Here is a 16,665-nt window from a genome sequence, read left to right on the forward strand (position 1 = left end):
AGCAAAGGTCACCCCAGTTGAGGTCTTCAGCATTTGTCTAAACTGGAACTACCCTCTAGGTTTCTCACTAGCACAAGCTCTGATAAAACCCCTTCACAGTCTTTTTTGGCTGGGTCTGAGCAGAAGAGGACCTCACACAAATAAACATCTGTCTTCAACCTGTGCGGTGGGAGGGAAGGGGCTGGCGGGTTTCTCTGGATCTAGACCCAGCACTTTTGGAGTAAGAGATATTGAACTTGGTGAAATACCTAGAAGAACATGAGGAGGGAGGGAATCCATCCTGCAAAGCCAAACCAGTACCAATCTCCTGCAGCCAGAAACACTCTCAATGGAGGAAATGGAAATACAGGAACACAATTACTCCAGCAAACACGGCAGAGGCAGCAGCCTTAAACTGACCACGAGCACATCAGTATGCTGTGATTTCGGATTTCACAAAGGGTCCGTCTCACAGGAAGGCTCATGCACCCGTGGCAACGGAGATCTCTGGATGCCTCTCAACCTTGTCACCACAAACGAACAAATAAGTAAATTAAATCAGACGCAGATAAGAAAGGTTTCGCCTTTCCCTCTCCTCTTTGTCCCAGACACTTCAGAATTGCTAGGAACCATGAAGAATAAAAGACAACTTCAGAAGAAAAACAAAGTTCCAAGAATCATCACAACTCGGATTTTTATTCAACAGTGAAGTTGAAGGGAAATATTATTTTTTCCCTTCAGGGCAAATGCTCCAAATGGAAATTAAGTAAAAATATTGTCCCCCAAAAGTACTTACAATGAAATTAGTTTTCATTAAATATATTTATTTGGCAAAATAAAAAAAATTAGAACCCGTACAAAAAAAATCCCTTGCAAATTTGTAACACTAGCAATGACAACAATGTAAACCTGGATGTTTGGCAGTTGTAACTAATTTGTGGAAATTACTGTTGAACTTTGGACCAAGAAAATAAAAATCACTTCGAATAGCAACAAGCCAATTTTAGAGGCAACTGAGGCTTAGGGAACGCTATAAGGATGGGACACACTAGTGGCTTCATACACAGTTTGTGCGAGTGATCTGCTAGTGTGGGGCTATTTAAGAGCTGGGAGGAAAAGAAGTTAAAAGCTGTTGCAGCATTGCAGCGTATGGTACAGCAAAAACCTGCAGACTTTCCATTCTGGGAGCCGATCAGTTGGGTGAAGGCTGGTGGCAAGAGTCAAGATGCAGTGGAAAGAATAATGACAGTGACGAATGGCGCGAGCACTGGGAAACAGTTAACGACTTTCATCATCGCATTGGATTCAGTTGTGAGCAGACTCTTGGGAGTGTCTAGGGAAATCTTCTGCTTACAGTAGCTGCTTCTGCTCCCTACCTCCCTCCTCCTTCCAGTTAAAGCCTCTGCCCTGCCAAGTGGGTTTCACAGGCATGCAGTTTGATAACATTGTCCTTTAGTTAAGAATGTCTATTCCAGTATTAAAAATGTAAAAAAAGTCCTCGGGAGGGTGCTTCTTAATGGCAGTCTTTGCCTTAAGCAAGGCCAACGGCCTGCAATTACAAGTTAATTAAAGCAATGTGGATTTGGATGAGCAATGGGGAAGATGGGAATGGGGAAGGGAGGGATGCAGGGAACAGGGAGGAATGCAAGTGTTTCTACACCCCTCCCCAAAGCCAAAATCCAAGGTGCACAAGTGGGTTTCTTTTTTCCTCACACTCTTCTTTTTTTTTTTTAATATCTCTCCAGTTATAGTATTTCCAGTTTTGAAGCACATTTCAGTGGCAGCCTCAGTTACAGTCATAAACAAAGTCGTAGTTGCTGGGCTCCTTTGGGATAGGTGGGGGAGCATCTGGGATCTGTATGTTTTCCAAGTCAAGGAGGCGTAGCTTTATCTCCATGCTGAGCAGCGTGTCTAAGTCGTTCCGTGTTAGATCACTCAACATATCCTTCCCAAGGAGGGCGTTCAGCCCATCGGTCCATACACAATACTGCACAGGGAAAAGATAAAAACTATCATTAATAGACTTTCTGTACACAAACTGCTTGTCTGTCCTGGTCCTCTACAGTTACTGCTCCCGCATGGACTTAGGAAGAGACCTAAAATGAGGTTGATTCATTTTATTAGCTCATATCATGAAGAAGGCATGTTCCACTGTATAGCTCAGAAAATGGACAAACAATTCCCTAAAAATGGGAAGAAATTGCAACATTTAGTTGTTTGATAGGTATCTCCTCCAAACTTCTTGTTGAATATTCTTCAATAGTTATGGGAGAAAGATGAATACCTAACTTAGATCAATGAACCTCTGGAGATATCTCCTTCTCCCCCTCTCTTTCTCTTTCCCCAGTACTTACAGAAAGAGCCTGAATATCTTACACCAAACTTTTAATGCCAAGACAGCTAAGTTAGGTAAACTGAATCCCACCCAAATCCTTCTTGACTCTTTGTGTAAGAAATTGTGTATCAACTATCTAGTTTTAACATGGTTTGCTTTCTGATAGATTAAGTGGTATCAATTGACCTGCACAAAGATAGGCTCTCACTTACATATCTATGCCTACTTTACCACTATTTTACACAAAATAACATTGTGGAAACTACAGTCAATCAATGCTGTATCTTTCATGAAAATTAAATGCCAAGCTACCTGGTGTAATTCTAAATGTCACAACTGCTGAACTGGCCTCTAAAATTCCTTCCTTATTGTTAACTTTTTCCTAACAGGAGATGCCATCTTTCCCAACAGCTGACAGCTTGAGATAAACATGGGCTGAATAACCATTTCAAATATGGAACAAACCCAAGGGAGATTGGTGATCTAGAGTCAGCTTCTATCAAATAAGTCCCTTCCCTTTATTACTACAAGCCATTTTTTCAACTATGAACAGAAGTACTCAAATGCTATCATCTAAAAATAAAGATTTCAATCATGAACTTGTGTCCTAGTTTGCAGGAGAAAATTAAATCAACCATAACTGCATTTTTATCTTACAAATACTTCTGCTAGATTTCATGCCAAAAAATAGATTTTAAATTTAGCTGACCATTTGCTACATGATACCGCCAAGTTTAAAGATAGCCAGGCTGACTTCATCCTACAGCAGAAATGAGGATTATTTTTAAGGGAGAGAGAGAAAACCCCCTCTTGGGGTATGTCTTCATCCAGAAAAAGGGCATATTTTTAAAATAGGATGGTTAACACACTTCAACATCTAAAGTGAAATCTGACCCATTTAAGTCAGTAACAAAACAGTAGCAGAGCTAGAATTTCACCCAGGGTGTTGGTAAGCCAAGCCACAGCTTTATTATGAGATTAGCTACATAGAAGAGACTTCAGGGTTCAGGCTGTCCTGCTAACAAGTACTAAAGAAACAACTTAGCCAGCCTATTCTAGGCTCCCAAAGCGTGCCACTGAAAACTTCTAAAGCATGCAATTTTTGTGGAGTGTACACAGAACATCAGGAAAAGAAAGAAGCTATCCTGTAAACGTAATTAGTTTTGAACAGACTACAATTTTTTATGATTGACTTGAAAGCTTTCTTTGGGAAAGTTTTCCCAGAATTCACTTTGAGGAAAGGAACAGAGAGGCAAAAGGCTCTGCTTAGGTTACAGAAGTGCAGAGCATCATTCAACAGATGCAGTCCCTGACGTAAATCGTCCATCGCCTGCTCAGTGAGTACGGTCAGTGCTTTCTCTGGGGAGGAATCCCAGCGAGCCAGAAAGTACAACTGCATTTCTCTCTGCTTCCAGATATAACTCATTCAGGGCCCACAGAAACCGAATTCTGGCCACAATTCAGATGAGTGCAATGGCCTGGAAAAGGGGCTTCCTCTCTAATCTCCATATTGGCACGTGCATCTAATTAAACTCCTGTACATTTTGAGCAGAGAGAAAAACAGAGGCATTCATTCAGAAGCTTTTTTCTTTTTAATATGCAAAACAGACTAAGAGCCACTGAAAAATTAATTTACTGCAGATTCATTTTCATAAAACTCCAATGAAACCTAATTATAGCCTCCCTCATCAGTTTCTCTGTCAAAAATCAAGGATAAGATTAATCCACCTTTTTGCTATGTAGTTGAAACCAGCTATTAGTATTTAAATGAAAAGAAATACAATGGAGTGATCTTACAGTGCTGAATCCTCTGGCTAGCAGTAAGCTCCAACAGATGGCTAAGGGTATTGCCAAACTTAAGTGTGTAAGAATGAGGTCCAAATCTCAATGATATTGGTTCAGTAATGAGATTTTATTAAAGAAATACCTTGGGAATCAAGACAGTGGGACCAGACAACCAGAAAGGTTGTGCAGGCTTCATCCATCTGGATGGAGCCCCGAGCAACCTGGTCTGAGCTCATTGCCGATCTGCTTTGAGCAGGAGGTCAGACTGGGGACAAGGTCACTTACAACCTGAATCATCCTATGATCCTTGTTCAATTTTTGTTTTTAGGACACACTCAATTCCCACATTCAGACCGCACTCTACAAGCATGAGGACTCTAGAAGTGCTTGAAAAAAAACCTGGAAGACTGACCTAAACTTGTCATGTACTAACATCATTCCTGGTGCTTCACACAAAGCCTTCTAAATCTGAAGATGTCACCCACCAAATCTCCCAAGCTGACAACACTGCTAAACTAGCACTTCTATTGACAAGCACCCTAGTTACTTTGGTGAAGAGTCATGGGCTTCGTAACATGCTACTTGCCTTTCCTTGTGGGTGCTTCCTCTGAACATTTGCACTTTTTGCTGTAATTACAACTCACTCTTCTGTAGGCCATGGGAAAGTACAGAGGAAGTGAGAGGCCCTTTTGAAAACATTCATTTGGGAACTGTCAAGTAGCAGCACAGACTGCTGCCTCTGGCTGTTTTTTGGAACATATTAATTCTGTTTCTAAGAAGCTGGACAAGATTAAAAAGAAATGAAATAATAGGTGTGTTATCACAATTACGAGCAATTGGGTAAGTGCATCTCACAATGCTACTGCCCATCAGTGGGGTGCAGTAGCAGTTTTTGAACATTTAGACCATTAAAATACACTTGTAGCCATAGGTTACATTTGAGATACAAGTGGCTGAAAAATCTATCGATTTTCATGACCATTTGCTCTTATGAGCTGAAACAGACTAGAATTCAGTTTCTGAAGACTTTATATCAGAAAGCATCTAGCATATGTTCAGTTCAGAGGATGAAGACATTCATGCGTTGCTTACAACTACAGCTCTAATGGCACATTATGCCTGGGATCCTATCGCTGCTTTCTTAGACCAAAACCGACCAGCAAATATTTCTTCTGGAGTGAACATACTTGAAAATGACACTCAAATATTAATCCCCAGGAAAACCCAAATTGGCATAACTTAATTTCGTCTCCTAAAATGAACGTTTATTTGAAGGTTTTAATACAGAATTGCAAATGTTGAAACTGTGTAACTAAATACACTTCACTTGTAATGCAATTTCATGCACTTTACTAACACTACAGGTATAACGCAGCTTAATGCAATCTTCTGTGTTTCATCATCTTAACACAGTGTCCTGAACCGAGAGCAAATGTGATACCACAAAGTAAGTGTGCAAATGGAACACCAACTCTTGTTGCTTTAGAAATAAGAAGGAAAAACTTTATTCCTTCTTTATTTTTTACTGTAGTGCATTCTGCTAAATCTTTACTTGGAAATTCTTTGAGAGAAGGACATCCAATGCTTCCGCATAATTAGGTAAATTAGTTCCATCACCTTCCAAAAGGCAGTGATGTTGTCTATTTCCTTGTGTTTTCAAGTAAGACAAGGATGCAGGGAGGAGGCTGTCATTCTGCTTTGGCTATTGATACTTACACTGTCTTCATACAAGTGAGACCTATTGCAAAACAACCCCCTGTGAAGATGCAATAGAGAGGACCTTCTATGATCACCTGTCATGAATGGTCTTAAGCAATGTGAAACTACAAATAAGTGGATATGCTATTCTGGAGAACACAAGTCTTTGGCTGAAATTGAGACCCAACAATGGTATAACCTCCCCTGATTATATTGGCATCATCAAGACGAGCTGAGGACGGCACTGATTATTTAAGAGCTTGGCTGTACAAATCTTCGGTGTTGAACTAAAGTTCACTAAAATGAACATGCAGCAAAAATCCTCCAGGGTAGACCAGACCAGGAGAAATCTTTACTACACCAGGAAATGGTGAGCAAGGTCTCTGGAAACTGTGAGGTCTGCCCAACCTCTCTTCTTTCTCTTGCTTATGGTTCATATTTCAGTAGGGCTTAGAAATACTGATCTTGAACTTGGACCCCTGTGTGCTCTATGATGTACAAATATAAAACACGGTCCTTCTGTGGCTCAGGATATGCATGAAAATTGCAGAAGGTCTTGCTCACATACTAATCCCTCTGTTTTCAGTTTGTTGTGAGACATGACACAGGTTTAGATGGACCTGCACTCCGTGCCAGGATGACCATTCTTATGTTCTTATAAAGCTGGCTGCTGCCATAAAGCAACTTAGAGGGCTCCAAAGTTCTGTACTCTGAACTTGACTTACCTCATGCTTGTCTGGAGCAATGAAATTCAGCTGGCCACTCGAGTCATACAATATAGAGAAAGCAAGCTCTAGCACCTCCTGGAATACAAAGAAACATATATTAATGCTGCATGAGAGGGGCATTTATACATTTGGGTCTGCCTTTCTTTCCTACCACTTATTGCGCGAACCAAGTGGAAAAATAGGTTATGGCGCTCTCCTGCCTGGCCAAAGCTGCAGCAGTACCAGACCATTGCAACAGACTGGCACAGCAAGAATCCCAACACAGATGCTTCAGTCAAAACAAACTCAACCCCCTCAGTGTGGACTGTAGCTCACTTGGTCATGGATTACTTTAGCATTTGAGTTTAGATTCGAGCTAGGCAATGGCGAGGACTAAAATCAATATAATCCATAACAGTACACTTGCAACAAACTCTTAATGAAGACCCACGGTTTCTTCAATTTGTATAGATAAAACTTGCAAAGTTCTGCAAGGTTTGATTACTTGTGTCAAAAATCTTGCCAGGACAGTTAATCTCCTGGTATATACTTATGTTCTTTTCACTGCTGGAAATCTATTAAATTATTAATTCTCAAGAGATTTCTGTCATTTTGTCTCTACCTGAACAAGAATCAGCAGTCTCAGTCAAACTGAACTATCTAGGTTACTTAGTCATAAAGACCCAAATGAATCTCGGGAAAGGAAAAAACGATAATCTTTTTCCCTTCGGCATTGAAGCTGGAATTTCAAAGGTGCCAAAGTGAATTCATTAAGCACTGACCTTCCCTAAGTCACCTGGACCCGGGTTCCTATGGGGAAACCTATCCAATTTGAATAAATAATGAAATTCCACTGGCTAGCAGTGTCAGTATGTAAAGATGTTGTGTTATCATGGTTACTGCACACATCACTACAAGCGCTGTTAAAAGGATTTTACAACCTGTAAGCTTGCTGATATGGATATAATAACTCTGTGGAAAAAAGACCCGGCTACAGAGGAGAGTGCTGACTCGTAACTACTTTGATCTGTAACATACGTCCTATTCTTTTTGCCTCTTGGCTTCCTGAGCCCCATAATACTGATCACCTTTGCTGACTCTCAGCTGACGACAGTCCCTACACTGCCAGCAGCGACACGAGCATGGCTTCTTAAATTTGCTACGCTACGTTTTAAAGAATTGACTGCAGGGACTGCAGCATATACATTGCTCTAGATTTCTACCCCTGATCTCCTGGTCTGAAACAGACACAGGCCTTTGGATTTCATTAAGGGTTATTTCGCTTTTGAACTTGTGTGATTAAGAGCAGAGTCCGATTCATAAAACTTGCGATCCTTAGGGATAATCTTGGATAATCAGAGATCAGGCTTCTCATGGGAAACGCTTTTGGTTTCCTTCAGTTTCGTTATTAGGTTCAACTTGCTGTATTGCCAGGCCACAGGAGACAAGTCTGTGTTAAATCCCCATGGAAGCTGCAGATACAAGTAGTGCTGGTGCACTCAGCAAACAAATGGCTCACATAGCCTTTTTGTGTTTTAGGCATGTCTCTCAGCCACACCTTATTAAGAGTGATGTCCCTCATTACAGAAACAAATTTACCTCTGCCCACACAAACATGGCATTATCTTCTCACAGAGTGTTATAAATTACTGACAGAACATGCCAAGTCATGCAACTGAGGTTGTGAAAATAAAATGTATCACTGAAAAAAAGGCTTGTACTGCTTTACTGTGATGTTCCTGAATTTCATGAAGGTCAACAACAATCCCACAGACCTGGCCCCTGTATATTTGTCCTTTGGGAAATTCCAAGGGATTGAAATTTTTGTTCATCTCAAAGAAAGGAAAAGGAGAGAAAAACCCTGCCTGAAAGAGGAATATCTCAGGGAGACGTGGGTTTGGTCATTCCCAGTCAGGCAGAGAATGAGAAAGGGCTACATTTAGGGCACCAAGCTTCCCTTTATGGGGGAAAGTGGGAGTCTGGCAGCCCTGGCTCCAGTTCAGCTTCTTTGCTGGCTGCTCCGGAGATTAAAGGCTCAGGAATTACAGCTTCCAGGTGCCAGCGTCTCTGTCACCTCACGCACAGCAAACTGTCAAGGAAAATGGAAGCCTAAGGAGCTGGAGTTGCCAGCTGGCCCTCCACACTGATGGTGGTCTCAGTGGTTGAGCTGGCTGACTTGTCAGCCACCCCCACCTGGTTTTGTTACATCCCCATCAATGACAGGCGATTTTGAGGAATTGGCAATTCCTAAAGGAAAACTGGCCAGTGTCTGTCAGCAATCTGTGGCTTTCTCCTCCCTTTTCTGTCCTATTTCTCAACCTTTCTCAAAGTCATTTTCCACTCCAGCTTTTTCCACCAGTTTCTCTGGCACTCTGGTCTTTCTTCTCTCCCATTCCTTCCAACCTCCTCCCTTCCCTCTTTGTCTTACTCTCCTCCTCTCTCACCTCAATCCGCTGAGCTCACTCCCTTGACACTCCTGACTCTCCACCCTTGCACATTTCAGACCTCTGCCCTTCGCTAGATGCTTGTCAAAGGTAACACTATTGGGACCCACAATGTGCCTCTCTTTTGAGCTTCACTGAAAACAGGGAACAAGAGACTCTGCACCTGCTGGCTGGACACTTCCCACTCTGTGGTTTCAACTCTGCAGGGAAAGCTGTTGCAGGTGGTATGAGGGGAAGCTTGCTCTCCCACGCCCAGAGCTTCTCTCTCCTGCAATCTCTGCCGGCCCCTCATGTGGGCCAGAGACAAGCTATTTTTGGTGAGGAGGCATTTTAGGTGCCTACGGCTGAGTGCAGCTGGAATGACCTCACTACTCTCTGCCTACTCTGTCATCAACAGCCTCAAAACAACCAAATCTTTGCTGCAGGTTGAGATGACAGCCATGTTAAGTTTGCTTGCCAGAGCCAGAAGATCCCCCCCAGAGAACTATCTGTACCTGCAGCGGCAGGGAACTTGTTCAACAAACACAAAATAAAAGAGAAGAGAAGCTGCAGAAGAGGAAAGTGAGCAGAACCGTTTCTGCTGACTAAAACCGCACCAAGCCCGAAGCCGGCCACATCAGTAAATAAAGGGTGACAGAAGAACACTTAGAAATACATGGTGATGTTTATTCCAAATTCTTCTCTCATGGTTTGTTTTGAAGGCTGCAAAATCGAATATATTTCATTTCCTTGAGATGCATTAATACTACTTGAGAGTCAGAAATGAGGGCTTTAAAATTAAACCTAATTTAAAAACACAAGCAAGATGAACAACAATGGATTCAGGTCTGGTCCTCTCAAGTCGTTCCACCTTCATACGCATGCAAATTCCAATTCAGTTTAACTCTTATTTATTTCTAAATGGTCCCGCTGGAAGAATAACGGCCACGTGCTGGCAAATGAAGAGATGCTGAAGCCTTTGTTATGGACATTCTGCCAATTCCAGCTATGTTCATAGCAGTGGCATTCTGCCATTCAATTTTCTTTTCTGCCAATGAATAAACATTAAGGTAGCCGTCACATATGTACAAAGAAAGCAGAGGACGAAAAGGCCTCTTAAAAAATATATCACCGATTGTGAAATTTCAGGAAGTGAAAGGTTTCATAGATCAAACTCAGTCGAATTGCATTCTGTGTCTGGCTTTTTTTTTTTTTTTAATTTTCATTTCATTGTCCACATTAACCTGGTACTCCACAAACAATGATGTGTTATTCCTATGATGTCAGTTAAGTAGTTGCAATATTGCACATGACAGTTCGATTGCGATGACAACTAATTTCACAAATTCTGTGATTCTCAGGGGAAAAAACAAGGAATCAAGGAAGGAAAAAACCCACCAAAACTCCAAAAATCCCCCACCACACCAGAAATAGTGAAAACATCATAATTATTATTGCCCGGATCACAAATGGAATGCTCCAGCTATGGATGCAGCCATGCTACCTATCAACTCCGGATCTTCACATTCTCACCCAGCAGTTTTATGCCAGTCCAAAGCAATTTTACCTGAGGAAATGGGGCGATGCTGACAGCTGGGGACAAACTCATCTGCAGCAGTGCTATTTAGCATTAAATACTATCTAGACATTACTGCTCCATAAAAATGACACATTTCTATCACTGCCACCCACTGCTTTCCTTCTTCTCATCTTTCCTTTTGGTGTGGACATATGAGTGCTAAGACAAGGAAGCACTAAAAATACTTTATATGCATCATATAAATGCCCCAGCCACATGCTGTTGATGGTTCAGCTGTAACATGAGGTAGGAGTTGTATGCAGTCTATTGTGTGCGTGTGTTACTGCCCTGATTCAGAAAATCAACAAGGAAAAACACTCCTGGGATTTTTTTCCTGGGTTGGCTTGACTTTTTCATTTCCAACCATGTAAGGCCAATGCTGAAAGGAGATGGCGGTACCCTGACAGACTTAGAGCAACTCGTGTATGAGAAACACATGCAAAGAATACTCGAGATGCTCTGTGTATCTGCATATAGTTAAGGAAAGAAAAGTTGCAGCTATGAAGCTGCAACAGTTGTGTGATGTAGTTTTGACAGTGCCTTTTCATTTTCTGTGGTTCCTATCAGAACTTTTTTTTCCAGTATTTATCAGAAGACTAAACGCATGCATTATATTTTTAAAATGCTGAAGCAGGAACTTTTAACTTTACTATTTTGTCCATCAAAATATCTTTCTAGTTGGACCCAAAATTTCTCAGTTTCAGGTAACTAGAAATTCTGATTCAAATCCTCTCATCTGGTTCCCAGACCTCAGGGTGTGGTTCTAGAACATCGTTAGAGTCTCAGTCCTTCTCATAAGATCAGAGAGCATGACCTGATGGAAAACTTGTGAACATATCTCATACAATACGGCATGAAGACCATCACTACCAAAGACGTCATACTTTGGTAGTAACTCAATTTGTTCTTGCTGTAGTGGCAGTTCTTACTAACAAAAACTCTGCAAGATTCTGGCACTGTACTATTTGAGTCCTACTGTCAGTTCACAGCTCTTGATCTGAAACTCTAAAAGGCAGCATAAATCTAATTTAAGCTGACCATTGTCTCCTACACATTTTTTCCCAAATGCACTGCTGAACACATCTTTATACACCTCATTAATTGCCTAGCATTTACCTTACATCCTTTTGGTGGCAGTTGTTTTTCTACCTGACCGGACCTGAAGTTACCATCAGCTGGGTATTAGTTGCAAATTTGGCATGTGCCAGTGTTCACTAAATGTGGGATCATCAGAGAATAAGCTGGAACAAACTAGTTATTTATCAGAGACAATACAGGAGTAGGTACCAACAATCATTGCTGCTCTGCTCTGTAGCAGCAGTCAAAACTGCTTTCCTTTAGAGGTAGAAGACACCACTACTAAAGACTATCCTAATGTGCTCTGGGCATATCACAATGCACATCTGCCATGAAATCTGAGTAAAGGAGTGTAGACTGTCCTAATAATTTAACTGAAATGGTCTGAGGTGAAAACAAAGTGCGTGTGCACACACAGAAAGGTGGCAGGCTGGAATGAAAAATACTTGTATTACTTCAGGGAAGGTCAATTGACAAGCTTTGTATTCTGCAGGGTGTGTGTTCGTAACAATTTGAGAACCATACCTTGTTTTGTTTAAGAGCTCCTTTCTCCTTCATGTGAGGGCAGTCTTTCCCAGTCACAACAGCTTTTATATCTGCCACTGGCACTGCATTAAAAAGAAACAAAAGCAAAAAACCAGAAAATGAGTTATAACCAAGGTGTGTAAAAGCTACAGAGTCTAAAAAGAGGCAAGACTAATGCGTTAAAATTGCGACCTCCTTTGCCGTTTCCAGCCTGTAGTAACAAAGAAAATGGGAAGAAAACAACTAAAAGAGGAACCAGTGAGTCTTGACAAAATTTCAGGCATCTGGATAAAAATCTGAGTATGCTTTTTCTTGCCTGTTGAGACTACTTTGGGTAAGAGTGTTTCATATAGATATGTACCTGCCTCTGGGCAGTTTTTATGTGTACTTGTGTATCTAGAAAACGTATACTGTTTTCTGCCTTACTAAGGTAATATGCCTCACTGGTTGTTGCTCTTTCCTAGGCATCCAGGTAAAGTCTCTGCTGGAGAGAGGATGCTGGGCGAGTTGGATCCTACCTCACTCAATGCTGTTGTCCTTCTGCCTGTACGAATTTGTCAAATAGTTTTCTATTTCACTCCCATCAGCAGTTTAGTCACTTTCTGGTATTAACAGGAATAAGGACTACTAAGGCTTCTAGTGACCCATTCCAATTGCTTTAAAATGTGAAATGATCAGAAATCATTAAAAAAAAAAAGGTAAGGAAAAAGTATTGGAAGCTGCTGCCACTCAGACTCACTCACAGAGTGAGGTCACTAAAACATAAATTTCTCCGAGTTTCAAGTGGAAGTCAATTTTCCAATGGTAATTATGTTATGGAGAATCTATATGCTCCACAATACAATATGGTCAGTGAGTGACAGTTTCTACAATCTATAAATAATCCATTATCCTTGTGGCTGTGGAAAAGCATCATATATATAGAACAGCATAATAATATGGAAGTCTGTTACTGCCCAGTTCTTTACAAACTCTAATGGAAATACTGGAGAGGAGAAATGCATTTTCTCTTCTACTGGGTACAGCAACACTATGTATTTTATTACAGATTACCTCAGCACTATGGTCAAATGGATAGCGTGGGGTATAATAGACATTTTTAAAGGACTTTCTTTGCATGGAAAACTAAAAGAAATGGAACTTATTTGGCTCTTCACTACTCAACCTCTTCTGCCTTTAGTCTCAGCATTTCATGCTGTGGCCCTGCTGACTTCCAGAAGAGATATTATTTTTGAGAGGAGAGAGCAAGCTAGGACAAACTGGGAAGTAAAGGAGACACTGGACTGCAACTATGGTATAAAGGTCTTCTTAAGAAGAAAGAGTTCCTGCCATTTGCTGAAGATGCTCAGAAAAAAAATTTCTCTGATTTCATAAGGAAGGGTTTTCTCGAGTTAGATCTCTCAACTATGCAGGCTTTTCTCCAGGTTTCATACACTCAATCTCTGTGATCTGGAATACAGTTACTATGGTAGGTCCCAGACTGATGTGACATCCTGATCTTTATTTATCTGGAACTTGGCCTCTTCCTTGCTTTGGAAACATAGAATCAAAGACTTCAGATGGTATCGGAAGTTGACTACAAGATGCTGGAGGGTGTGAGCAGAGATGTGATGTACTCACAACAGATAAAGCCCTGAGAAAGAGGGCAGCTGTTTTCTGTCCCAGCTGGGGGTCTCCACAGCTTGTTAACTCTGCTAGCCTGAAGAGACGGGTAACATTCACAGAAGTGAAAAGGTTAAAAAAACCCACATTTATTTTTTGCGAGACACACTAGTTATTCAAGCTTGGCAAGGAGTACACAAAATGACCTATGCTGCTTCTCTTGGTCCTCCATTTTCTTACCCACCTATTCTGTTTCATCTGTTCACCTGCTCCCAAATGCTGACAATCTGGTCATCACATTCAGACCTTAAGAGTTCAAAATTCAGTATAAGTCTATACAAAGAACACCATAATATTTCTGGAAAATATTCTGTAAAATTCCCAAGCCAGTTTGGCCTGACACGTTTCAAACAATAGTGCCACAATAATCTTGTATCTTGCAATATTCTCAACTCTGTTTAATTAAACTCTAACGTGGGTGGCACTCATATCCTTCATTGCCTGAAAACCTAAGATATTGGTGAAATAAGCATATCTTTCTCAAACTGCATCAGTATCTGCTCTGCCGGCAGGCACACGCTGGGAACATGTGGGTCTGGCCCCGTGGTTCCTGAAGTAGGAGCCTTCTGTGCCCATGGCATCCTGACATTCCCAAGTAGGCTCAAGAGCCTACGGAAAATGCAAATGCAAAATGAAGCTTGCAGTCAGGGCCAGGGGTTTAAGTGTGGAAGTGTGCTCAAAGCAAACAAATCTGGGAACTGCTGGTCTCATGACTGTGCCTGCAGTTCCAGTGTGACCTTCTTTCTTCTTCTGTCATTCTGACGCTGCTGTTAACATTCAAGGGGTATTTCTCTAAGCCTCATCCAAAAAACCAGCCTCTTCCAGTGCCAATGCAGCAATGTGAACCCCTGTCCTACATTCTGCCAAAACTGCAGTAAGAGTGTGAAACATCCTTGAGGCAATCTGCAAAGCAATGAAAACAAGAGAACGTGACTGTGAACTACCAGGGCCCCAGCATCAGACAGGCTCTTCCTTTTTGCCTCCCAGACTGTGTCTGGGAGCACTTAGAAATTTTAAAAGGTGCTGCCTGGAGATAGGTTGGGGGAGAAGAAAAGAGAAACAATTCTTTGTTTTACTAATATACAGGAAAGTTTAAATCAATAGTTTTCTCCTCCCTCGATTTTCAGGCTGGAGAAATTTCCAGGATCTGAAAAATAAGTCTTTCTGCAATTCCATGAAAGAAGTGGAGCTACCAACTGGAATACTTGTACAAACGTGTTTAATTTAATAATGCCAACAATGGCATTTATTACTAATAGAGGTTCAGAAAAGAACAAAAAGAAATGATTCCTTATTCAATGCTTGATTTCTTGGAGTCACTTTCTGGTGACAGAGCTACACTGGTAATTATCTCAGTCATCGCAAAAATATTTCCCAGGATTGCAGGTTAAACATCTACAACTCCTGTTGAAGGACTAAGAAGAAATTTTCATGAGAGTATGATTTTCTGAAGGGCTCCAGAATTACTTTTGTCCATAAAAAATATCCCGATAAATGCTCTGGTAGGAGCTGTCACAAAGGCATGTCCTGTCCCAGTTGGGCACACAGTAACTACAAGGTCCTCTCAATACTGTTCACAGCAATGTGTCATCTTTATGTCCATTCTCCACAATAATAAAAAAGATCTCTGCCTGCCACGGATTTCTCCTTCAGTCAATAGACTGTTTGCCACAGAAGAAACATCTCTCTCCGTGGACAGGAAGTTCTTCTGAAGACGCCCAAGTATTTTTATTTGACATCTGCAGTTAGATGAGCAATGAAAATAAACTGTGTTCCTCCCCATGAAAGGCGTGACATTTTCAAGTTGAATGAGATTATAAACTCATTGGAAAGCTGAGCTCAGTCCTCATATACATTTCCCAAAACCAGGAGAGCAGTGTTTGAATGCAGGAGGCAATGTCCTCTGCTCTCTACCTCTGTAAAAACAGCTGTTGCTCATGTCCTGTGTTAAGAGAAACCTACTACAAGTTATAAAGAGGAATTAGCATAAAAGAAGCAAAAGTAGCACAATCCTTGTGCACAACTTACATTTATCTTGCAAGGAATCATGGGGGACTTCTCCCTGGGGACTTTCTTCCAAGTCTCCGTAGTGCAAGACCTTGTGATTAGGTGAAAGTCGACAATACCAAAATTTGTCTGTTAAAATAAATGGATTAAACAAGGTCACTCAAATATCTTCATGAGCATTATCAACAGCGTAGGAGAAAGCTTACTGAAACGAGGCACTACAGGGAAGGACTGTCTTTTTTTCTTTCAGAAGAAGGAATGTGTGGGGTATATGGAAAGTAGGACAGGGACTTTGCTCAGTAATTTTACTTGATTAAGTGAAGCTGGCACTAATATACCATTTTTGCATTGATTCAGTCACTGGCTTGAAAAATAAATACTAGCAAGAAACAAGTGACTTAGTTTTACATGATATTACATACCCTTATAGCCAGAAGACTAGCTAAGTAACCACTGCTTTGAGTGGCTAACTTTAATGTACCCATAAAAGCTTCATTTTTAGCACCCACTATGCGAAAATTAAGCCCTGCCAGCTGTCTTGTGTGGGACACCCAAAAACTGATACATTTGAAATATCCCATACTTTATGAAAATTATGACTCATGTCTTTTTATAGACATGGGAGAACACTCCCATATTTATGGAGGGACTGGACATAACAAACATGCAAAGATTTAAAAAGCAGACGTTAACTCCCTTGTCCTGCATACATGCAACCATGCAGTCCCACTCCAGTTTGCATTTTAGCCCTTCCTAGGAGATGTATATTTACATCTCCTGCCACCTCCTGCTTTGCAGGGTATAATTCCACCTTAGCAATATTTGTTAAAATCTGCTCCCGCAGAGAACATCAGCTTTGCAGAGCCAGGCCACCATGCTGCAGGGGTG

At 41.2% G+C, this 16,665-nt stretch overlaps 1 protein-coding gene across 3 annotated transcripts in view; it reads right to left on the bottom strand.

The window, feature by feature from the left end:
- Nucleotides 1-656: 656 nt before the first annotated feature.
- The window catches only part of ELMO1 (engulfment and cell motility 1), a 313,327-nt gene continuing 297,318 nt past the window's right edge, over nt 657-16,665 (bottom strand). For all 3 annotated transcript variants that reach the window (XM_087767900.1, XM_087767891.1, XM_087767910.1), the window contains 4 exons: nt 15,799-15,906; nt 12,109-12,191; nt 6,523-6,600; nt 657-1,966 (listed from right to left, as the gene is read on the bottom strand). In XM_087767900.1, coding sequence (XP_087624026.1) covers nt 1,766-1,966; nt 6,523-6,600; nt 12,109-12,191; nt 15,799-15,906 — 470 coding nt within the window. In that variant the 3' untranslated portion in view covers nt 657-1,765. The remainder of the gene's footprint in view (nt 1,967-6,522; nt 6,601-12,108; nt 12,192-15,798; nt 15,907-16,665) is intronic.

This window comes from Nipponia nippon, unplaced genomic scaffold (assembly GCF_047370975.1).
Source record: "Nipponia nippon isolate SJK-2023a ecotype South Korea unplaced genomic scaffold, ASM4737097v1 scaffold_1, whole genome shotgun sequence".
Taxonomy (NCBI): domain Eukaryota; kingdom Metazoa; phylum Chordata; class Aves; order Pelecaniformes; family Threskiornithidae; genus Nipponia; species Nipponia nippon.